This window comes from Bombina bombina, chromosome 4 (genome assembly GCF_027579735.1).
Source record: "Bombina bombina isolate aBomBom1 chromosome 4, aBomBom1.pri, whole genome shotgun sequence".
NCBI lineage: Eukaryota > Metazoa > Chordata > Amphibia > Anura > Bombinatoridae > Bombina > Bombina bombina.
The window spans coordinates 711,729,459-711,754,048 of record NC_069502.1 but is presented as its reverse complement, the minus strand read 5'-3'; the positions used below and the strand labels follow the sequence as shown (position 1 = coordinate 711,754,048).

The 24,590-nt window shown below is 37.2% G+C and overlaps 1 protein-coding gene across 4 annotated transcripts in view; it reads left to right on the top strand.

The window, feature by feature from the left end:
* Nucleotides 1-22,889, top strand: part of EYA4 (EYA transcriptional coactivator and phosphatase 4) — a 506,638-nt gene extending 483,749 nt beyond the window's left edge. For 3 of the 4 annotated variants that reach the window (XM_053710910.1, XM_053710908.1, XM_053710911.1), the window contains 2 exons: nucleotides 2,561-2,661; nucleotides 21,900-22,889. In XM_053710910.1, the coding sequence (XP_053566885.1) occupies nucleotides 2,561-2,661; nucleotides 21,900-21,980 (182 nt within the window). In that variant the 3' untranslated portion in view covers nucleotides 21,981-22,889. Of the gene's footprint in view, nucleotides 1-2,420; nucleotides 2,522-2,560; nucleotides 2,662-21,899 lie in introns of all 4 variants that reach the window. The other variant, XM_053710909.1, reaches the window with a different exon arrangement.
* The last annotated feature ends 1,701 nt before the right edge of the window (nucleotides 22,890-24,590 follow it).

Below are 24,590 nucleotides of genomic sequence, written 5' to 3'. Positions count from 1 at the left end.
ATTCTTTGGGGCATGCCCCACAAAAGGCCCTTTTAAGGGCTGGTAAGGTAAAGAGCTTTGAAATTTGTTGAATTTAGAATAGGGCAGGGAATTTTTTTTATTTTGGGGGTTTATTATTTTATTAGGGGGCTTAGAATAGGTGTAATTAGCTTAAATATCTTGTAATCTTTTTTTTATTTTTTGTAATTTAGTGTTTGTTTTTTTTTGTAATTTAGTTTAGTTAATTTAATTGTATTTTTAGATAGATGTTAGTAGTTTATTAAATTTATTGATAGTGTAGGTGTATTTGTAACTTAGGTTAGGATTTATTTTACAGGTAATTGGGTAATTATTTTAACTAGGTAGATATTAAATAGTTAATAACTATTTAATATCTATTATACCTAGTTAAAATAATTAACAATTTACCTGTAAAATAAATATTAACCCTAACATAGCTACAATGTAATTATTAATTATATTGTAGCTATCTTATGGTTTATTTTATAGGTAAGTATTTAGATTTAAATAGGAATATTTTAGTTTATAAATGAATTAGATTAATTTAATATAAATTTAGTTAGGGTTAGATAGAGTTAATATAGTTAATATAAATACTATAGTAACTATATTAACTATATTAACCCTAATATAATTAGGGTTAATATAGTTAATATATATAATGTAATACCTATATTAACTATAATATACTTAGGGTTAATATAGATAATATAGCTGGCGGCAGGGTAGGTAGATTAAATTAGGGGTTAATCATTTTAATATAGATGGCGGCGGTGTAAGGGGCTTAGATTAGGGGTTAATAATTTTAATATAGATGGCGGCGGTGTTAAGGGCTCACTTTAGGGGGTTATAGATATAATATAGCTGGCGGCGGGGTACGGGAGCGGCGGTTTAGGGGTTAATAACTTTATTAGGTTGCGGCGGGGTAAAGGAGCGGCGGTTTAGGGGTTAATAGCTTTTTTATTGTTAGGCTAGTGAGGGGGGATAGCGGATAGAGGGTTAGACAGTGCGGGCTATGTTAGGGAGGCGTGTTAGACAGTGCGGGCTATGTTAGGGAGGCGTGTTAGACAGTGCGGGTGTTTTAGACTTTAGTCAGGTTTTATAGGCGCCGGCAGATTCTAACGTGGCGCAAGTCACTGGCGACGCCAGAAATTTGTACTTACGCAGATTTCTGGACATCGCTGGTTTGTGAGACTTACGGCACGTTAGCATCTGACGGCGACCTATATGGGATGGCTCGAGTTGCGAGCTGAAACTGCGGGCGACGCCGGTTCCCTCGCTTGCGCCGCAAACTGCGATCGATATCGGATCGCGCCCCTGATGCCTTTGTTTCAGTGCTTATATAAACACAAATTAATTGTACAACCACTAATAATGTTTAAAAACATCTAAAATTAGCATGTTTCCCTCACGTTAAAGGGACACAAACCCCATTTTTTTCTTTTTTGATTAAGATAGAGCATTCGATTTTAAGAAACTTTCTAATTTACTCCTATTATAAATTTTTCTTCTTTCTCTTGATATCTTTATTTGAAAAATCAGTAATGTAAGCATAGAAGCCAGCTCATTTTCAGTTTAGCACCTGAACCAAAAATGGTCCGGCTCCTATGCTTACATTCCTGTTTTTTCAAATAAAGATAGCAAGAGAACAAAGAAAAATGTATAATAGGACTAAATTAGAAAGTAGCTTAAAATTGCATATTCTATTTGAATCATGAAAGAAAAAAATTGGGTTTTGAACAGCCATCATAATTAAAGGGACATGAAACCCAAAATATTTATTTCATGGTTCAGATAGAGCATACAATTTTAAACAACTTTCCAATTTACCTTTATTTTCTAATTTGCTTCATTCTCTTGGTATCCTTTGTTGAAAAGCATATCTAGATATGCTCCAGAGCTTAGAGCTAGCTGCAGATTGGTGGCTGAACTGGTATGACCATTTTTTTATTGACTTACAAATGTGCTCAGCTAGCTCCCAGGAGTGCATTGCTGCTTCTTTGATAAAAGATACCAAGAGAATGAAGCAAAATTGATAACAGAAGTAAATAGGAAAGTTGTTTAAAAAATGTATAATCTATCTCTATCATGAAAGAAAAAATGTGGGTTTCATGTCCCTTTAATATTTTCTCTTTATTACATTTTTAATTTGTGTCAATATATTTAAAAGATGAGACATTTACAATAAATACCTGAGAAATTGGCCTTCCAATGTAGGATTATGATACCATCTTACTGTGACATCTTGTTCCAATGTTTTGTTTGTTTTTTTTCTGAGCTATTCGTTCAACTGTTCAGCCTTTCTGGATCCCAGCAGGCAGTTGTTGACTGCTCTGAACGTGAAGCTTAATTGGTAGTCACTGACCCACATGACTTCTTGAGTAAAAGTAGCCAACAATAAGCAGTACATTGTTTTTCAGGCAAAGAAAGCTGTTTTCAGCGTATAGTGTCCAGATTTGGCTCACATGTAACTTATGTTGTGGTTGGAGATGCCCGAGATGAGGAGCATGCTGCTAGCCAGGTAACTTGACTCTGAATTCTGGTCTCATTTATCTTTCAGGCAAAGAAAGTTGCTTTGAACGAATAATACAAAGGTTTGGCAGAAAAGTAGTATATGTTGTAATTGGGGATGGTGTAGAAGAAGAACAGGCAGCAAAAAAGGTAAAATGTCTCAAAATATTGGTGTGGAATTTAGATACTGGTGAAAGCTAAATTGTTGTTTTTATATATATATATATATATATATATATATATTTACATATGTATACAGTATATATATATTTACACATGTATACAGTATATATATTTACATATGTATACAGTATATATATATATTTACATATGTATACTGTATCTATATATATTTACATATGTATACAGTATATATATATATATATATATTTACATATGTATACTGTATATATATATATATATATATTTACATATGTATAATATATATATATATATATATATACATACATATGCATACAGTATACATATATATATATTTACATATGTATACAGTATATATATATTTACACATGTATACAGTATATATATTTACATATGTATACAGTATATATATTTACATATGTATACTGTATCTATATATATTTACATATGTATACAGTATATATATATATATATATTTACATATGTATACTGTATATATATATATATATATTTACATATGTATACTATATATATATATATATATGCATACAGTATACATATATATATATATTTACATATGTATACAGTATATATATATATATATATATATATATATATATATATATATATCAAAATAACAAGAGTATTGCATTGAGCAATGATACTTTTTTTATTGGACTAACTATACATTTATAAGTTGACAAGCTTTCGGAAGAGTCCCTTCCTTTATCAAGTCTAAAGCAATACTGACCAATTCAATGGAATTTACAGATTATATCTTAAAACACAGAATAGCTAAAACAGAAAGTGCAGGGAGAGGAGGAGGTGTCGTAAAAATCATAAGGGGGGCTTAGGTAACAGGCAGACAGTGTCCAGTGTAGGAGAACAGACAGGGGAAATATATAGCTTTGCATAGAGCATATACTGACATAAAAGTTATATATCAACATTGAATCAATATCTATAAAGATGTGAAATTGTATATACAGGGGGAATACAAAAGTTAAAAAAGACAAAAGTGTGGACATAGGCTTACCTGTGTGTACCTATGTATAAAGAATGTGGAATATACAATGTAATTGACTAAATGAAAGTACATTACAAAAATTTTTGATAATGTGTTAAGGATCCAGAGTCCACATTTAGTCCAGAATTAAACAGGTTGATGTGCATTATCATTTCAAAGGTTTTTCTTTCCATGGTGTTTTTGAAGTTGCCTCTGAGAATTTTGATTTTGAGGTTTTGGATGGAGTGGTCAGGTTGGGTGAAATGGTGACCAACAGGGGTGCAGTATTTTGTTTCACAGTGGTTTTTGATTGCGTGTCTGTGTAAGTTCACCCGAAGGTGCAGTTTTTGGCTTGTTTCTCCAATATAGCATCCCATTTCACATGCAGTGCAATGTATCATGTATATCACATTTGCAGATATACATGAATATGCCCCTTAATGTGATTGGGGTGGGAGCTGGAGCTGTGGAGGTAGCTGCATCTATCTGTTGGTTTCCTGTATACAGATACGTGCAGTTTGCCATTTGTGATGGATATTGTTGTATCCAGGAAGCTGACACAGTCTCTAGGAAAGTTCATTTTAAGTGGCTCACCCTCACAAACCCTTCAAATACTTTCACTACATATATGATATTTTCATCATATGGACAGAAGGAGAAAAAAACCTTGAACATTTTCATAAATCATTTAATCTATTTCATGCATCAATCAAGCTTAACATGAACTTTTCTAGAGACTGTGTCAGCTTCCTGGATACAACAATATCCATAACAAATGGCAAACTGCACTCATCTGTATACAGGAAACCAACAGATAGATGCAGCTACCTCCACAGCTCCAGCTTCCACCCCAATCACATTAAAAAAATCCATAATCTACAGTCAGGCTACAAGATACCACAGAATTTGCTCAGATACCAAGGACCATGACAAACACCTCATCACACTGTCCCAATCATTCAGAGAAAAAGGTTACAAAACAAGGATTATAAATAAAAAAATTAACTCTGCCCTCAATACTCCACATGAACACTTACTACAATAAAGGGAGAAGAAAAACATATCAGGTATCCCACTAGTAGTCAAATACAACCCTGCTGTGGAAATGATACAAAAAATCATAAAAGACTTACAGCCACTACTCTTAGAGGATTCCACACTCAAAAATATCTTTCCAAAACCCCCAATCCTGGCATACAGACAACCACCTAACCTAAAGCAGAAACTGGTACATAGGAAGCTACCCCTTGAGAAAAAGAACGCTCAGAATGGAACCAAGTGCTGCTATAAAGCTATCTGCAAACTGTGTCAACAAGTTTGTGAAAGCAGCACAGAAAATCACAATAATAAATCCTATAACATTAAAGGGGCATATTCATGTATATCTGCAAATGTGGTATACATGATACATTGCACTGCATGTGAAATGGGATGCTATATTGGAGAAACAAGCCAAAAATTGCACCTTCGGATGAACTTACACAGACACTCAATCAAAAACCACTGTGAAACAAAATACTGCACCCCTGTTGATCACCATTTCACCCAACCTGACCACTCCATCCAAAACCTCAAAATCAAAATTCTCAGAGGCAACTTCAAAAACACCATGGAAAGAAAACCTTTGAAATGAAAATGATAATGCACATCAACCTGTTTAATTCTGGACTAAATGTGGACTCTGGATTCTTAACACATTATCAAAATGTTTTGTAATGTACTTTCATTTAGTCAATTACATTGTATATTCCACATTCTTTATACATAGGTACACAGGTAAGCCTATGTCCACACTTTTGTCTTTTTTAACTTTTGTATTCCCCCTGTATATACAATTTCACATCTTTATAGATATTGATTCCATGTTGATATATAACTTTATGTCAGTATATGCTCTATGCAAAGCTATATATTTCCCCTGTCTGTTCTCCTACACTGGACACTGTCTGCCTGTTACCTAAGCCCCCCCTCATGATTTTTACGACACCTCCTCCTCTCCCTGCACTTTCTGTCTTAGCTATTCTGTGTTTTAAGATATAATCTGTAAATTCCATTGAATTGGTCAGTATTGCTTTAGACTTGATAAATGTATAGTTAGTCCAATTGTTATTTTGATATCTAAATCTCTGGACTAACACGGCTACTCCAATCAACGTATATATATATATATATATATATATATGTGTGTGTGTGTGTGTGTGTATTTTACAAATATTTACAAGCTGAAGATACAGTGGAAAATTATGTAGAGCTTTCTAATCTTATGTTTATAGCACAAGCTATCCATATACACATTTTACATACTCAAGGACGCAACATTCCGCTGTATAAATGATTTAATTTCATCTACATAGACCTGATTCAAAAAGTGTTTTGAATTAAACAATATATTAAATAAATATTCTTACATTATTTGTAATAGCACATGTCAATCATCTGTATCTGCAGAGAAGCAGAATTGATACAGAGCAAGAAAACCTCTGGCCTCCCCATTACAGTATTACTCCCATAATGCTGCATTCCAAATTCAGCTTTCTTTCTGAGAAGAGGCAGAAAAGAAGCAGTGACCCTCTTTGATTTAACAAAAGTTTTTATTCCATGTATGTTTTTGCCATCTACAACTGACCATCTATGAGCTAGATTATGAATGGAGCGCTATTTATCTCTCACACATTAAATTCACTAGAAGTAAGCTTTTTTCACGCATCGTGCAGCACATATTACAAGTTGAAAGTAAAAAGTCTGATTTGAACAACCAATAGAATTTCAGTAGCTCTTATCCTGTTGGCTGTTTTGAACAGCCAATAGGATTTCAGAAGCTCTCATCCTATTGGCTGATTTGAATTTGAAGAATCAAATCAGCCAATTAGAATGCAAGGTACGCCATTTTGAAATGGCTACCTTGCATTGAAGCTACAGTGTACGGCGGGGACCGCATGAAGAGGACTTGCTGCACTAAATGTCTTTGTCGCTCCACGCCGCCGGGATGAAGATAGAAGATGCCCCCGCGATGGATGAAGATGTCACCGCCTGGATGAAGACTTCTCGCCGTCTGGATGAAGACTTCTCGCCGCCTGGATGTCCAGACTTCAGCAACCATGAGCAGATATTCTGGGGTTAGTGTTAGGTATTTTTTTTATTTTTTGGGGTGTTTTTTTTTCAGAGAAAGAGAGCTGAATGCCATTTTAAGGGCAATGCCCATACAAATGCTGCTTTAGGGGCAATAGGTAGCTTAGTTTTTTTTTTTTAGCAATAGATGTTTTATTTTGGTGGGTTGGTTGGGTGGTGGTTTTTACTGTTGGGGGGACTTTGTATTTCTTTTACAGGTAAAATAGCTGTTTAACTGAGGGCAATGTAGGCTAGGGGGTGTTTTTATTTGAGGGGGCTTTTTATTTTTATAGGGATATTAGATTAGGTGTAATTGTTTTTATTTTTGATCATTTTGTTTATTATTTTTGTAAGCTTAGTGTTTTTTTATTTTTTGTAATTTAGTGTTTTTTATTTTTTGTAATTTTAGATTATTTATTTTTTTCGTAGTTTTTAAAATTTGTAATCCAGAATTTTTAATTGGTAGTATTTTTTTATTTTATTAGAATAGTAAGGTTAGGTTAATTTATATATATAATAGGTTTATTTTTCTTTCACAGGTATGTTTTTATTTATTTAAATATAGTTATATTGTAATTTAAACTTAGGGGGGTGTTAGGTTTAGGGGTTAATAGTTTAATGTAGTGTTTTGCGATGTGGGTGACTGGCGTTTTAGGGGTTAATTGGTTTATTTAGTGGCGGAGATGTGGGAGGCCGGAGGTTTAGGGGTTAATAGGTTTATTTAGTTTCGGAGATGTGGGAGCCCAGGGGTTTAGGGGTTAATAACTTTTTTATAGTGTCGGTGATGTCGGGGAGCAGCGGAATAGGGATTAATAACTTTATTATAGTGGCGGTGATGTCAGGGAGCGGCGGAATAGGGGTTCATAATTTTTATTAGTGTCTGCGATTTTAGGAGCGTCAGATTAGGGGTTAATAACTTTATTTATTAGTCGCAATGTTGGTGGGCAGCAGATTAGGGGTTAATAGGTTTCTTATAGTGTTTGCGATGCGGGATGGTGGCAGTCTAGGGGTTATTAGGTAGTTTATGGGTGTTAATGTACTTTGTAACATTATATTTATGAGTTTTGTGTCACATTTTTGTTGCGCAAAGCTCATAACTACTGCTTTCAGATGGCGGTATGGATTGTGTCGGTATAGGATGTAATGCAAGTTTTTTAGCCTCACCGCACAACCTGTAATACCGGCGCTATGAAAATCCCACGCAAAAACGTCATTTTTTTTAGTGCGGAATGGATGTTGCGTTACAGGCTAAAATTTTTGCGGTTATAGCTATACCGACACGACTCACAATAGCTGCGTTACTGCCATTACACTGAAATTGCCATTTTTTCAGCATTAAAAGCCGTAACGCAAAACTCGTAATCTAGGTGATAGTTATTAGCAAGCAATAGTGCAGTAAATTTAATACACTTTTTGTTTTTGCACTTTTATGGCCATTTAAGCACTTAAGTGCTGCCTGTGAGCAAAACTTAAGCAGATACAAAATATAAATATTTTTAAATGTTAAAATAATATAACCCTAGTATCCTATAGGCTTAATCATTTATCTTATCACACCGATATAAATGTTAGAATAATATTGCAGGGATGTATACTTAAAGGGACATTAAACACTAAATACATTTTATAAAATAGTATTAAGGTTATTTTCCTCCTCCTTCTAGTCATAAGTGCCGCCATGTTGAAATGTAACTTCCGGTTCAGACCTGTTTTACACATGTGCAGTAACTCTCCTTCAGATACCTGCAGTGTAACCCAGGTTCCAACATGGCAGCACCCATGATTAGAGGAAGGTGCATGAAATGTATTTAGTGCTTAGTGTTCCTTTAAATGTCCCACAGACACCATTGTCTTACTTACCCCACACATCAAACAATGTGATTAACCCCTATAACCCCACAAAGTTTAAGCCCTGCCCAGGAGAGCTGCTAGTTCTGAGCAGGAAACAGACAGTCATATGACCCTGCCAGTCACCAGCTGTATTCAGCTCGGCAGCTGCACATCCTGAGCAGGCCTTTAATCAGGGGCTGTCCCCTTTGCAAGGGTTAAATTTATAGAATCACAGCTTCAATAGAACACAAATTAATCAGTTTAAAATCTTTCACCGAGCCTCATCCATGTACAACACCAACACCAAACTGATAGAGGAATACTGAGTGTCAGCAGGGAGCACACCCAGAGCTCTGAACTTATTACAACTGTACAAACTTTTTGGACATCTTCTTTCCAAACAATGCTCCCAGATATACAGTTCTCATTATTATTATTATTATTATTATCATTTATTTGTAAAGCACCGCCAAATTCCGTAGCGCTGGGTACAATGATGGGGTATACAATGACAAAGATTTGTGATAAAATACAAAACATAACAAAACTAAACAAATCTAGTACAGGAGGAAGAGGGCCCTGCTCCAGGGAGCTCACAGTCTATAGGTTAAGGGGGCAGAGACATAAAGTTGGGATAGCTTGTCACATCGGTTGTAGTTGCAGCAGTGAGTCAGGCAGTTAATGTATTAGTTTGGTTTGGATGAGGGATGGAGGAGAGATGGTAAGCCTCTCTGAATAGATGAGTTTTCAAGGAGCGTCTGAAGCTATACAAGGTTGGAGACAGTCTTATGGAGCGGGGTAGAGAGATCCAGAGGACAGGAGCAGCACGTGTGAAGTCTTGAAGGCGGGAGTGGGACGTAAAGATAACAGGAGTGTAGAGACATAGGACAGAGGTTAATCGAAGAGGACGGGATGGGGAATATTTCACGATGAGAGAGGAAATATAATTGGGAGTTAGACTGTTGAGTGCTTTGTAAGTTAGGGTTAATACTTTAAATTGTATTCTGGAGTGTATGGGGAGCCAGTGTAGAGACTGGCAGAGCAGAGCAACTGATGTAGATCGGCGACTTAGGTGGATGAGTCTAGCAGAAGCATTCATAATAGATTGGAGGGAGGATAGTATGTGTTTTGGAAGGCCATTTAGGAGTAGATTGCAATAATCAATGCATGACAAAATGAGGGAATGAATAAGTATTTTTGTAGTTTTTTGAGTAAGAAAGGGACGAATTCTAGAAATGTTGCGTAGGTGTGAACGGCAGGATTTGGTAACCGCTTGTATATGTTGGTTAAATGTGAGTTCTGAGTCTAGTGTGACCCCAAGACAGCGGACCTGGGGTGAGGTGTTGAGAATAGAGTCTCCAACCATCAGAGAAATGTCAGGTGTTGGATGTCTCAAAGAGGGGGGATAAGAAGCAGCTCAGTTTTGGACAGATTAAGTTGAAGGTAGTGTGAAGACATCCAAGAGGAAATTGCAGAGAGGCAGTCAGAAATCTGGTTGAGTAAAGAGGGAGAGATATCAGGAGAGGAAAGATAGATTTGGGTATCATCAGCATATAAGTGGTACTGGAATCTAAAGGAGGCTATAAGTTTTCCAAGGCAGAATGTATAGAGAGAGATAAGCAAGACAGAGCCTTGCGGTACTCCAACTGAGAGAGGCATAGGATCACAAGATATGTTGTTAAAGGAAACTGAAAATGAGCGGTTTGACAGATATGATGCAAACCAGGAGAGGGCTGTGTCTCGGATGCCAAATGAATGTAGTATTTTTAAGAGGAGAGGATGGTCAACTGTGTCAAAAGCGCTGCGGAATCTGTTGGCGCTCTACAAATAACCGATAATAATAAAGCTGCAGACAGGTCAAGAAGAATTAGTAAGGAGTAATGGCAATTTGCTTTAGCTGATAACAGGTCATTTGTTACTTTAGTAAGAGCAGTTTCTGTTGAGTGTTTAGGACGCAAACTAGATTGTAGTGCATCAAGTATCGCGTTAGTTGTGAGAAATTGAGTTAGCCGATTATAGACTAGTTGTTCCAATAATATTGAAGCAAAGGGAAGTAAGGAGACCGGTCGATAGTTAGAAGGCGAGGAGGGGTCAAGCAAGGGCTTTTTTAGAATTGGTATGATTGACGCATGCTTGAATGTGTCAGGAAATCTGCCAGCTGTGAGAGATTGGTTAAAGAGATGAGTTAGGGTAGGGGTTAGTGAAGCAGAGAGAGAGGAAATCATTTGTGAAGTAATAGGGTCAAGTGGGCAGGTTGTGAGATAAGCCAAGGATAGGAGTGCAGAGACTTCTTCCTCTGTTACAGGAGGGAAGCAGCATAGATTTTTGTTAATAGAAGGGGTGGGTAGGATTGCTGGGTTTGAGGGGTGTGAAGTGCAGATCTCTTTTATAATGGTGTCAATTTTATTTTTGAAGTGATCAGCAATAATCTGAGCAGTGAGCTTGGGGCAGGCGGACGTAGAAGGGAGTTAAAGGTTGAGAACAGCTTTCTGGGGTTGGATGCGTGAGATGACAGAAGGAAGGAGAAATAGACTTGTTTGGCCAGGCTGAGCGATGAGTTGTAGGACTTAAGGGGGAATTTATAATGCTGGAAATCAGCACAGGTGTGTGATTTCCTCCACTGCTGTTCAGCAGCCCGTGATCATCGCTGAATATATCTGGTCTGTTTAGTGTGCCATGGTTGCCGTCGAGTGATTGATGTACGTCAAAGAGTGGAGGGTGCAGTTTTTTCAAGTGTTGATTTTAGTACCGAATTATACTGTAGAGTCACGAGGTTTGGACAAGAGAGGGATGAACTGTCAGAGAGCAGAGGACTCAGTTGAGTGAAAAAGTCTGTGAGATCCAAGTCATTTAAATTCCTGTAAGGTAGCAGTTTTTTGGGGTCTTGAAAAGATGTAGCTGGTAGAGTAAGAGAGAAAGTTAGTAGATGGTGGTTAGTGAGAGGAAAGGGGAGGTTAAGGGAGTTGGAAACAGCACAGAGATTTGTGAAGTCCAGGTCTATGGAGTTGCCTTTGCAGTGTGTTAGAGATGTTGTCCATTGGGACAGGCCTAAAGAGGTGGCAAGGGATAGAAGTTTAGAGACAGTAGGCATGTTAGGATTATCAAGGGGTATGTTGAAGTCCCCTAAGATGAGAGAAGGGACATTACAAGAGAGAAAATGTGGAAGCCAGGCTTCAAAATGGTCCAGAAATTGGGATGCTGGGCCAGGGGGCCGATAGATAACTGCAACACGAAGAGCTATAGGGGAGAAGAGGTGGATAGTGTGAACTTCAAAAGATGAGAAGGAAAGAGAGGGGAGTGAAGGAATCCCGTGAAAGGTACTGTGTGGAGACAAGAGAATTCCTACTCCTCCTCCTTGTTTGTCTCCAGGCCTGGGAGTGTGACTGAAATGCAGGCCTCCATATGACAGAGAGGCTACAGCAGTTGTGTTAGAGGAGGAAAGCCAAGTTTCAGTGAGGGCTAACAGGTTAAGTGAACGTGAAATAAATAGGTTGTGAATAGATGTAAGCTTATTGCATACCGAGCGTGCATTCCAAAGGTCACACGAGAATTGGGGTGTACTAATAGAGGTGCAGTTAATGAGGTTTAGAGGTTTATATGGCAAGGTGTATGAGGTGTCATTTGTGGTAGTGATCTGAGGGAAGCAGAGGGTGGACCTGGGTTAGGCGAGACATCCCCAGCTGCAAGAAGAAGAAAGATGGTGAGCGAAAGGAGATGAGAATATGTCTTATGTGACTGTTTAAGTTTAGGATCAGTGAAGCATGGCTGGCTGAGGGATGTGAGATAGGAATAGAGTTCATATGTGTTGTAGAGAGGGGAAGGTAGAAGAGAAGAAGAAATATGAATGTACTGAGTGCTGTTTGTGAATGGAAGAGCTGTGACTTTAAGGAGAAGGGAGGAAAATGTTAATAAAGATATTAGAAAGTGTAGCATGTTTGCAGTAAATTTTGGAAATTTGAAAGTACTTATCTCTTTGGTCCACTCCTTTGAATAACTCTGTTGTTATAACTCTCTCTACACTTATGAACTAACACACTTGAGAACTGCACACATGCAATGCTGCACTGATCTAACAAGCTAAGCTTGATGTAACAAGCTGGGGATATTCATTTTAAAGGTAATAACAGTCACATGCTTCTAATTAGCAAAGGTCATAAATTAGAGCAGGATCAAACAAGGCATAAGCAAACATTGCAGATGACACCTTTCTTATCAAACTGGAAGACAGAGCAAAGACATTTTTTTTAAAGGTAATAGAGACATACCAGAGATAAAGATTTGTAGGGGGATATGCAGTTATAGTATGTGAAGCAGAGTTAAAATGGAGTCATTATGCACATACCTGGTGAGAGAGGAGAGACAGCAGTGTAAGCAGGGTTAAAAAGTTCCAATTATGTTCCAATTATATACCTGTCGCTGTTCTGTATTGTTAATATCCATATATACAGGGCCGTCTTTAATATTGACTGGACCCTGGGCGAAAATTTTCTTGGGGCCCCCCCATGCAATTTCGCTCTCCACACCAACATCCCAAAAAACAACTAAATCATTTTTTTTAATTATTAGCCTAGCAGTGGATTATCCACTGCTGAGCTAATCATTTAAAAAATGAAATAAATTGCAATATGTGAAACTGGACCTAAGCAGTACTAATAAGTAAATAAATATATAAATTCCTCCACTGTGGATTCATTTAATATTCTTTTGAATGTGATTCTGGTGTGAGGTTAGCTGGTTAAAGAGATTTAGGGCAGCCAACAGGAGCAAAGCAAGGTAAAGACTGAGGAGGAAGCATGGAGGTGCAGTATAAGTTTACTGACTGGAACAGCAGAACTACTATGGGAAGCTGTAAAATCTGAGACAGAGAGAAAACAAAAACTATAAAAATAAACCTTACATTAATGTGTGAAGTATCAGCATGACACTATACATCAGCCACAGCAGCACATGACACTTCTTTGCTAGGAACAAGTTTCCTCTCACCTTGCACTAGACAATGCTGCATGGGGAGGGGTGTGTGTGCACTCACTTATTCTTCCCACTGACACCTTTCTACAAAGCACTGTTCCCCTAACAAACTTCAGTTAGTTGATCTTAGGACCACAGCAGAAAGAGCAGGGCTAAGGGGACCAGCAGACTGGATGCTGTCTGTCCAAGGCTGCATGGATACAGTGTGAGATGAGTCACACAGCCTCAAGAATGAAGAGAGCAGTGTATGCAGCTGCACAGATGCTCAAATCCTCATGTGCTTGCTGCTCCAGCTTTCTGCTGCATGCGCCTACAGTCAGCCCTACCCAGAAACAATCCCTACCACAAGAGCAGTTACCTGGTAACAGTGGTAACCCCAGCAGGACCTTTTATGATGCAGTGGGAATGGCTGGATGCCGAGTTAGGGCTTTGCATTCAGTGCACATCTAAAACAGCACATGGCAATAGCTTGGCATATCACATGACACCGGCACGGTCTGGCACAGTTTTAAAAAAATATATATATAAGCAGAGTACTTTTGACTGTGACAGTATTAGGACTGAATGTTTGTGTTCCCCATGTCAAATCAGCAGTCTGGTATGAACCAAAAAAAAAAAAAAAAAAAAAATTTTTTTTTTTTTTTTTTTTTTTTTTTTAGGACTCTTGGGCCCCTCAACAGAAACTGGGCCCTGGGCAGCTGCCCCTTTTGCCCTGTGTTAAAGACGGTCCTGCATATATAATACAGGTAGCCCTCAGTTTACGCCGGGGTTAGGTTCCAGAAGGAATGGTTGTAAATCGAAACTGTTGTAAATTGAAACCCAGTTTATAATGTAAGTCAGTGGGAAGTGAGGGAGTTAGGTTCCAGGCCCCTCTCAAAATTGTCATAAGTAACACCTAATACATTATTTTTAAAGCTTTGAAATGAAGACTTTAAATGCTAAACAGCATTATAAACCTAATAAAATAATCACACAACAGAATATATAATTAAACTAAGTTAAATTAACAACCATTTGCTAAACAACATTATAAACCTAATAATATAATCACATAACACAGACTTAACTTGAATATTTTCTGCAAACAGTTCTTTCTATGCATTCCAATCTGGACTCATTTATAGACAGGAAGATCTTGTTCCTTTGAAATGTGCTCGATAGCTCAGGTCTGGTTAAACTGATTAATTTCAGCTTGCTTGGCTTTGCTGCAACACAAGCGGACAGCTCCACCTACTGGCTATTTTATTAAATGCACTGCTTCTTAATGTTTTTCAATAGCAGTCACATGACTGGAAAAAAAGGTTGCTATTCTGAAACGGTGTAAATTGAACCATTGTAAAACGAGGGCCACCTGTATATATAATAACTCTGTTGTTATAACTCTCTACACTTATGAACTAGCACACTTGAGAATTGCACACATGCAATGCTGCACTGATCTAACACTCTTTGTTTACAATAGAGTGTCCACTCCAGGCTGCTTATATAACTTTACTACAAACACTGCTACCACATAGTTCTTAAAGGGGCATGTTACTCGTATACTAAATAAGGATGCCAGGTTCCAATATTCATCCGAACAGACCAGTATTTCAGTAGGCTGTCCAATGAAATCTATGCAAGAATACTGGCTAAGTATTATGTGAGTACTTATCCTTCAGTTACTCTTCTTACTGTCATCTGCATGGTAAAAACAGCCAATTAGCGTTATCAGTGATGAGTTCACACTTTATTTTGATCTTGTGGAATCTCCCTTGCAAGTCCCAGGACAAGCATCGTGATTCGCTGATTAAAGGCCTTTTACAATAGGATGTGGTTACTAGGGAAGTTTTGAGGTACAATCAGGGGCATAACTTAACCTCACTGGGCCCCAGGGCAGCCTTCCTGTGCACATATGGTGCAGATTTATCTGTATGACCACGCTGTGACGGCCATCTTTGAAACCCGGCCACCATATTTGTAAAAGTAAAATCCATTTTTCTGTCCTTACCCTGTGAGGCCTGTTTTGTATGGTAGTTATATGAAGCTGCATCTATCAGGTCTCAATTTATATTTGTCTTCTACTATTAATACAAATGATTACTATGGTAAGGGGTTTATGGAGGGTCCATTGCAGGGCACCTATATTCCTTTCTTACATAGATGAGCATAATACAGTTCATTTGAAAAATGGAAAGTCTTTATTGGAATTAAAGCAGTAGCCTTGATGGTGATCACCTAAACGACTAGACACAAGTGGGGTTCTTGATTTCTCCCCTATAAATCATTCAGATGGTAATGATGCATCATCTTCAAAGAAATTGTTCCTGGCTTTCAAATAAGGCATCTTTTGCCCCACTCTATCAATTACCAAAATATATTTATTGTAATGGGAGAGTTGAATATATGAGGAAATTCTGCTTTTTGATAGCAGGTGATCATGTCTCTTTTGTCTGTTAGGTGAGATTATGGGGCCTATTTAACAAAGGTCTGTCGGACCTGATCTGACAGTGCGGATCAGGTCCAACAGACCTCGCTGAATGTGGAGAGCAATACGCTCTCCGTATTCAGCATTGCACCAACAGCTCTTGTGAGCTGCTGGTGCAAAACCGCCCCCTACAGATTCACGGCCAATCAGCCGCCAGCAGGGAGGTGTCAATCAACCCGATCGTATTCGATCGGGTTGAATTGCGGCGATGTCTGTCTGCCTGCTCAGAGCAGGCGGACAGGTTATGGAGCAGCAGTCTTTAGACCGCTGCTTCATAACTGGTGTTTCTGGTGAGCCTGAAGGCTCACCAGAAACACGGGGCTTCAAGCTCCATACGGAGCTTGATAGATATTCCCATTAGAGTGATGTTGGCTGTAAAAGAGACCAAAGAACACCCATTTTAGCACTAAAACGGGGTAGTGAGCAATAGAAAGGTGATCGCCATGGTAATAATAATAACTAGATGAAATATACTCATGCAGTATGGTAGCTCCAGTCTCTACCTCCATAATAAATAGTAAGACATGAGACATCTTATTTCAAAGAGAAAAGCTATGTTTTTCAAATTAATTGTGCAGTGTCTTCAGATGATTGTAATAACAGTGACTGATACTTTGTTTGGAGGTCTGTCAAATCTAAAGAAAACTCTATCGTCTTCTAACCAAAGACATGTCACATGACCTTGTATTTTAAACCATTTACAACATTGAAATAATGGGTTTCATGACTGTTGTATGATTAAACTGCAGCAAAGCCGCTAACAGAATTTACATTTTTGTTAATCTCAAAGCTTGTATATCTTGATTTCTAAATATACATTAGGTGCATCCTAATAAATGTGGATGTTTAAAATATATTCAAGCTCTATTTTAAGGTGATTCATTACTGAAAGTGGTTTATGGGTGTGTGTGTTTTTCTTTTTTAAGTAAATTGGCTAAAGTAAGGGCATAAATGCTTTGTAAACATTAAAGGACCAGTCAACACAGTAGATTTGCATAATCAACAAATGCAAGATAACAAGACAATGCAATAGCACTTAGTCTGAACTTCAAATGAGTAGTAGATTTTTTTTTCTGACAATTTTAAGTTATGTCTTTTTCCACTCCCCCCTGTACCATGTGACAGCCATCAGCCAATCAGAAATGCATACACGTACCATGTGACAGCAATCAGCCATTCACAAATGCAGACAAGCTTATTCTTGCACATGCTCAGTAGGAGCTGGTGACTCAAAAAGTTTAAATATAAAAAGACTTTGCACATTTTGTTAATGGAGGTAAATTGGAAAGTTGTTTAAAATTGCATGCTGTATCTGATTTAATGAAAGGTTAATTTTGATTGAGTGTCCCTTTAATTTCATTAGCAGTTTTAAAATCAGAAATTGTATACTCATTTATATTTAAAAAAGTGTATTAAATGATTTACCTACAAAGCTTTCCATAGACTTTAAAGGGACAGAAAAGCCCAATATGTTCTTTCATGATTTGGATAGAACATACAATTTTAAACAACTTCCAATAGTTTTTTTATCCTTTTGCTGAAGGAGCAGCAATGCACTACTGGCAGCTAGCTGAACACATCTAGTTAGCGAATCACAAGAGACAAATGTATGCAGGCACCAATCAGCAGCTAGCTCGCACTAGTGTAGGATATGAGCATTTTCTTTTTCAAAAAGGTATACTAAGAGAACAAAGCACTTTTAAAAAATAGAAGTGATTTTAAAAGTGTCTTAAAATGACATGCTCTATCCGAATTATACAAGTTTAATTTTGACTTTTACTATCCCTTTAATTGTCACTTTTGTAAAAATGATTAGTATATACCCAGCACTGTTCATACATATTAACTGATCTGTGTCACTCTAGCATGTGCATGGTGCATTCACTCAAGTCAAATGTATTGTTGTTTTCAGATTGGCATCAGGAACAGGCAGCATATTGTTTTCCGTCGTCTACTCCACCCAGAACACACCCAGACCCACATGGCCCACCCATTTACACATGACCCCACCATTACCATTGTGACCCCGCCCTTAAAACACCAGTAGGGCTTCAGAAAATGTGATAGATATACAGACAGACAGAGAGAAATAGATAGATAGATAGATAGATAGATAGTGTTTAGCAGCGACCATCCTACATCTAAGCCTCTGCAAACTGCCCCCTTAGTTCAGTACTTTTGACAGACTTGCATTTTAGCCAATCAGTGCTGACTCCTAGGTAACTTCACGTTCGTGAGCTCAATATTATCTATATAACACACATGAAGTAACGCCTTCTAGGGGTGAAAAACTGTCAAAATGCATTCAGATTTGAGGCGGCCTTCAAGGTCTAAGTAATTAGCATATTAGCCTACCTAGGTTTAGCTTTCAACTAAGAATATCAAGAGAACAGAGCAAAAATTGGTGATAAAAGTAAATTGGAAAGTTGTTTAAAATTACATGCCCTATCTGAATCATTGAAGTTTATTTTGGATTTGACTGTCCCTTTAAACATGAAATATGCAAGGTTTGATGTCTATATAAGCACATTAGTGATACATTTATCCTTAAAAGTTTTTTGTTTTTTTTTCTCCATAAGCAGCCTAAACCTTAAAATGAGCTTACCTGAATTCAATATTTCCTCTACAGCTTGTCTTACTTCTCCATTAGTTAAATATAGAGTCATTGCCCAATACCTCCATTTTTCCTGTTGATTAATCTGTAATTCATAAAATGTTCTTAATCACCATCTCAAATAAATGCTTATTTTACCCACATGTAATATATATTAATGTATGGAAAAATGTCTTTAGCAGTGGCTGTATATAGGCAGCTAGCATAAGGCTTTAACCCCTTAATGACCACAGCACTTTTCCATTTTCTGTCCATTTGGGACCAAGGCTATTTTTACATTTTTGCAGTGTTTGTGTTTAGCTGTAATTTTCCTCTTACTCTTTTACTGTACCCACACATATTATATACCGTTTTTCTCGCCATTAAATGGACTTTCTAAAGATACCATTATTTTCATCATTTCTTATCATTTACTATAAAAGAAAATATAAAATATGAGGAAAAAATGGAAAAAAACACACTTTTTCTAACTTTGTCCCCCAAAATCTGTTACACATCTACAACCACCAAAAAACACCCATGCTAAATAATTTCTAAATTTTGTCCAGAGTTTAGAAATACCCAATGTTTGCACGTTCTTTGCTTTTTTTTGCAAGTTATAGGGCAATAAATATAAGTAGCACTTTGCTATTTCCAAACCACTTTTTTTCAAAATGAGCGCTAGTTACATTGGAACCCTGATATCTGTCAGGAATACCTGAATATCCCTTGACATGTATATATTTTTTTTTAGAAGACATCCCAAAGTATTGATCTAGGCCCATTTTGGTATATTTCATGCCACCATTTCACCGCCAAATGCGATCAAATAAAAAAAATTGTTCACTTTTTCACAAATTTTTTTCACAAACTTTAGGATTCTCACTGAAATTATTTACAAACAGCTTGTGCAATTATGGCATAAATGGTTGTAAATTTTTCTCTGGAATCCCCTTTGTTCAGAAATAGCAGACATATATGGCTTTGACGTTGCTTTTTGGTAATTAGAAGGCCGCTAAATGCCACTGCGCACCATGCATGTATTATGCACAGCAGGGAAGGGGTTAATAAGGGAGCATGTAGGGAGCTTTTTGGGGTAATTTTAGCTTTAGTGTAGTGTAGTAGACAACCCAAAGTATTGATCTACGCCCATTTTGGTATATTTCATGCCACCATTTCACCGCCAAATGCGATCAAATAAAGAAAAACGTTAAATTTTTCAAAATTTTAGATTTCTCACTGAAATCATTTACAAACATTTTGTGCAATTATGGCACAAATGGTTGTAAATGCTTCTCTGGGGTCTCCTTTGTTCAAAAATAGCAGACATATATGGATTTGGTGTTGCTTTTTGGTAATTAGAAGGCCGCTAAATGCCACTGCGCACAACACGTGAATTATGCCCAGCAATGAAGGGGTTAATTAGGTAGCTTGTATGGAGTTTGCAGGGTTAATTTTAGCTTTAGTGTAGAGATCAGCTTCCCACCTGACACATCAGACCCCCTGATCCCTCCCAAAGAGCTCTCTTTCCTCCCCCACCCCAAAAATTGTCCCCGCCATCTTAAGTACTGGCAGAAAGTCTGCCAGTACTAAAATAAAAGGTATCCTTTTTTTATATATAGCATATTTACATATGCTGCTGTGTAAGATTCCCCCCTTAGCCCCCAACCTCCCTGATCCCCCCCAATACAGCTCTCTAACCCTCCCCCTCTGCCTTATTGGGTTTGCATGTAAAAATGTCTATTTTTTTTTATTTTTGTTTTTTCTGCAGTGTAGCTTCCCCCCCCCCCCAAGACTAATCCCCCACCCCCTCCCAGATCCCTTAGATTACTTTATTCAGGGATTTTATCCCTCCTTTCTCCCCATAATAAAAAAACCCTTTCTGTAGTGTAAGTGGTTCCCACCCGCTCCCTCCCCGTGCACGCGCCCTCCCACCACCCCCCGTGCACGCGCGCGCGCCCGTGCGCGCCCCCGGCGATACCGCCCCCGATCCCGCCCCCCTCTTTTACCAAGAAGCCATCGATGGCCGCCCACCCACCTCCCACTTCAGCTCCCACCCACCAACGAATGCGGCCATCGATGTCCGGTGCAGAGAGGGCCACAGAGTGGCTCTCTCTGCACCGGAGGGGTAAAAAATGTTATTGCAGGATGCCTCAATATCGAGGCATCCTGCAATAACCGGAAAACAGCTGGAAGTGATCAGGATCGCTTCCAGCTGCTTTCCACACTGAGGACGTGCAGGGTACGTTCTCAGGCATTAACTGCCTTTTTTCTGAGGACGTACCCTGCACGTCCTCAGTCGTTAAGGGGTTAAATAAATAAATCCAATATAGCTCCATTATCAAAACATGCGTATTCTTTTCATATGCACACTTTCTGAGGCTCCCGCTCCTACTGAGCATGTGCAAATGTTCTCAGCATATACATATTTGAATTTTGTGATTGGATGATGGCTGTCACATGATGCAGGGGGAGGGAAAATTGGTTAACTTTGCCATTTGCCAGAAAATATTATACTGCTCATTTCGAATTCATTGTTTAGTTTTTGCGCATTTGTCAATTATTTTATTCAATTCTATTGTACTTAGTGGTCTTTTAAGTCAGAAAATTATTATAGTAGGGTTAATATCATCCTTATGTGTTATAGAAGAAATACGTACTACATTATTGACAATATAATCTCCTGCTTAGATAGTGTGATTTAGAGTTAAGTACTGAATATGATACTTAAAGGTACACTGAACCCAAATTTTTTCTTTCGTGATTCAGATAGAACATGCAATTTCAAACAACTTTCTAATTTACTCCTATTATCAATTTGTCTTCGTTCTCTTGATTTCTTTATTTGAAAAATAAGGCATCTAAGCTATGTTTTTGGTTCAGAACCATGGAAAGCACTTGTTTATTGGTAGGTGAATTTACCCACCAATCAGCAAGAACAACACAGTGTGTTTCCCAAAAATGGGCCGGCATCTAAACTTGCATTTTTGCATTTCAAATAAAGATACCAAGAGAATGAAAATAATTTGATAATAGGCGTAAATTAGAAAGTTGCTTAAAATTGCATGCTCTATCTGAATCACGATAGAAAAAAATTGGGTTCAGTGTCCCTTTAACTTCAATACAGGTTTTCTACTATATAATTGTGCAATCACCTAAAGTAACTGATTTGGTTTTGTTGTCCTAATTTACAGTCTAATCTGTACATGGATTTCATGACTATCCCTTTCTCTTTTGTGTTTTCATCATTACAGAATAACATGCCTTTCTGGAGGATATCAAGTCATTCAGATCTTTTGGCTTTACACCAAGCACTGGAATTAGAATATTTGTAACTATTTGCAAACCTGGACGGCTATTTTTTTTTTTTTTTAATATGTAAATATATATATATTTTAAGTACACACTGAATTTTGTCGCGTGATCAAATGCCTGTGGCGTTTTTACACACCTGGATGGTCTTAACTAAAGGGAATGAATATCTGGAACAAACCATTGGAAATAACAAAGAATTGAGACTGCTATAAGAGAATCAAAACAAAAAAAAAACTTGTGCTAAGGATTCTTTGTGTTCTTACTTTGGAGACAATTTTTATTCTGTATCAGGTCAATGGGACACCAGTGGTTTCATGCACCAAAGAACTCCTATTTTGAGCGTAGAGTGTATAAGCAGGACAAATGCTGACACATGTTTTCTGACTAAAGAGGTGGTGTTCAACATTCCTCAATATGGGATTTTATTCTCAGCACTGAGGTGTGAAACAGACTTAACCTACCTAACCCGGAAAATCTGAATTTAGAATGCACTCCAACTATATGACGACAATCATTTCTAGACCTGTAATTTTGTGTAAATTATTGAAGAAGAAGAAAAACAAACAAAAATAATAATTTACTGTGACTTTATTAGCAACTGATTTGGATGTAACGTTGATGTTTTTTTTTGTTTTTTTTCGGGGGGAACAGGGTGGTGAGATCTGCAAAAAAAAAAAAGATTAATATGCTGTCAATTTTATAAGTTTGGCAATCAAATGAGCATAATGATGTGTTGTGCCTTAATGACAAGACAATGTTTGAGTGTTACAATGTAATTTTGGTTAAAAAAAAATGTAGTTACATGAAATCTTCATTTGTGATGATTTCTTCATAAATGACCAAATTGATCTATAAAACAGAGAGAAAAAAAAGCTGCAAACTCCGCAGCTGGATTTTATCACAGGAATAAATAAAAACAATTACAATTTTGTGGTTTTTTTTCCTGGGTTTGATTAAACAGTAGAAATTTTAAAAATGTCTGATTGATAGAATCTCCTTTAAAATTGAACACATTTGACTTAGTATGTTTGTTATTGGGTAGCCACATAATATTCTTATGAGTTTATACCTTTGCAGTAAGTGCCAAAATATTAAATTTTTATTGTAATATTACAACTGCACACTGATATATATGCAATATGACTTGATCAATATATATCTGCTTGTTGTCTATGGGTAAAAAAGATTATGTATATTTCAGATCACATACAAGCTCATAAACACAGCATTTTAGTTGTTTTCAAATACATCTTCTTAGGCCTCTATTACCATCTATTAGAGTTTAACGTTCAAAAAACATGTCCTGGATCTTGCGGGATTTCCACAGGTTAAGATTACTGTTCGTTTTTCCTCCCATACTGTCCCCAGTCAGGGCAAGTGTCCTGATTTCTATGGACTTCATTGGCTCAACCAATGGCATATTCAGACTCTACCCAGCCATGGCCTGCCCACTGCACACGCAAGGCCAGTTCCTTCTGCTACAGCTTAATCAACCATACACCGTAGACCACTGCCCACAAGTACCCCATACTTTCCTGCGCTGGAAAACCTCTAGGAAATTTTGAGAGGTATATCTTTGGATTTCTTTACATTGCCATTCCATCCTAACAGAGGTGCGGCGGGAACGGTAAGTTTTGTAGGTAATAATTCTGCAACATCTTATTTTTTTTTATTTATTTTTTTTACTCAATATGGATACACACTTGTAAACTTATAAGAAACCGGTTCTTGCTGACATACATAAAAGTGAAAAACAGCAGCCAATGTGAAAGGACTACACCAACACTAATTGGTTCAATATTGATGATGTTAAGTGGCTTTTGTGTTTAAAAGCAATTAAAGGGATAGACTAGTCAAAATTAAACTTTCATGATTCATATAGAGCATGCAATTTTAAGCAACTTTCTAATTTACTCCTATTATTAATTTGTCTTTGTTCTCTTGGTATCTTTATTTGAAAAAGCAAGAATGTAAGTATAGGAGCCGGCCCATTTTAGGTTCAGCACCTGGGTAGTGCTTGCTGATTGGTGTCTAAATGTAGCCACCAATAAGCAAGCGCTATCCAGGGTTCTGAACCAAAAATGGGCCGACTCTTAAGCTAACATTCCTGCTTTTTCAAATAAAGATACCAAGAGAACAAAAACAAATTGATAATAGGAGTAAATTAGAAAGTTGCTTAAAATTGCATGCTCTATCTGAATCATGAATGTTTAACTTTGACTAGACTATTCCTTTAACTATTAAAGGGACATAAAAGTACAAAAGAAAATGCTCTGATATGTTAGATATTATTGCACTATTGCTTGCTCATAACTATGTTTTTAACCTTTGCAGAACAGTTAAGGTCTGCTCCCGAGGAGCAATGCACTACAGGGACGGAACACATCTGGTGAGCCAATAAGAAGAGGCATATGTGTTTAATTAACAGCTAGGTCCCTATAATGTATTGCTTCTGCTAAGTCTATGTAGGTATGCCTTTAAACACCGTAAATTTGATAAAAGGAGTACATTGAAATGTCTGTTAAAATGGCTTGCTCTGTCTGAACCATGAAAGTTTCATTTGTTTTGTATGTCCCTTTAAAGTAGTAATTAACATTTTATAGCATTCAAACACAAATTCTTTTTTATAA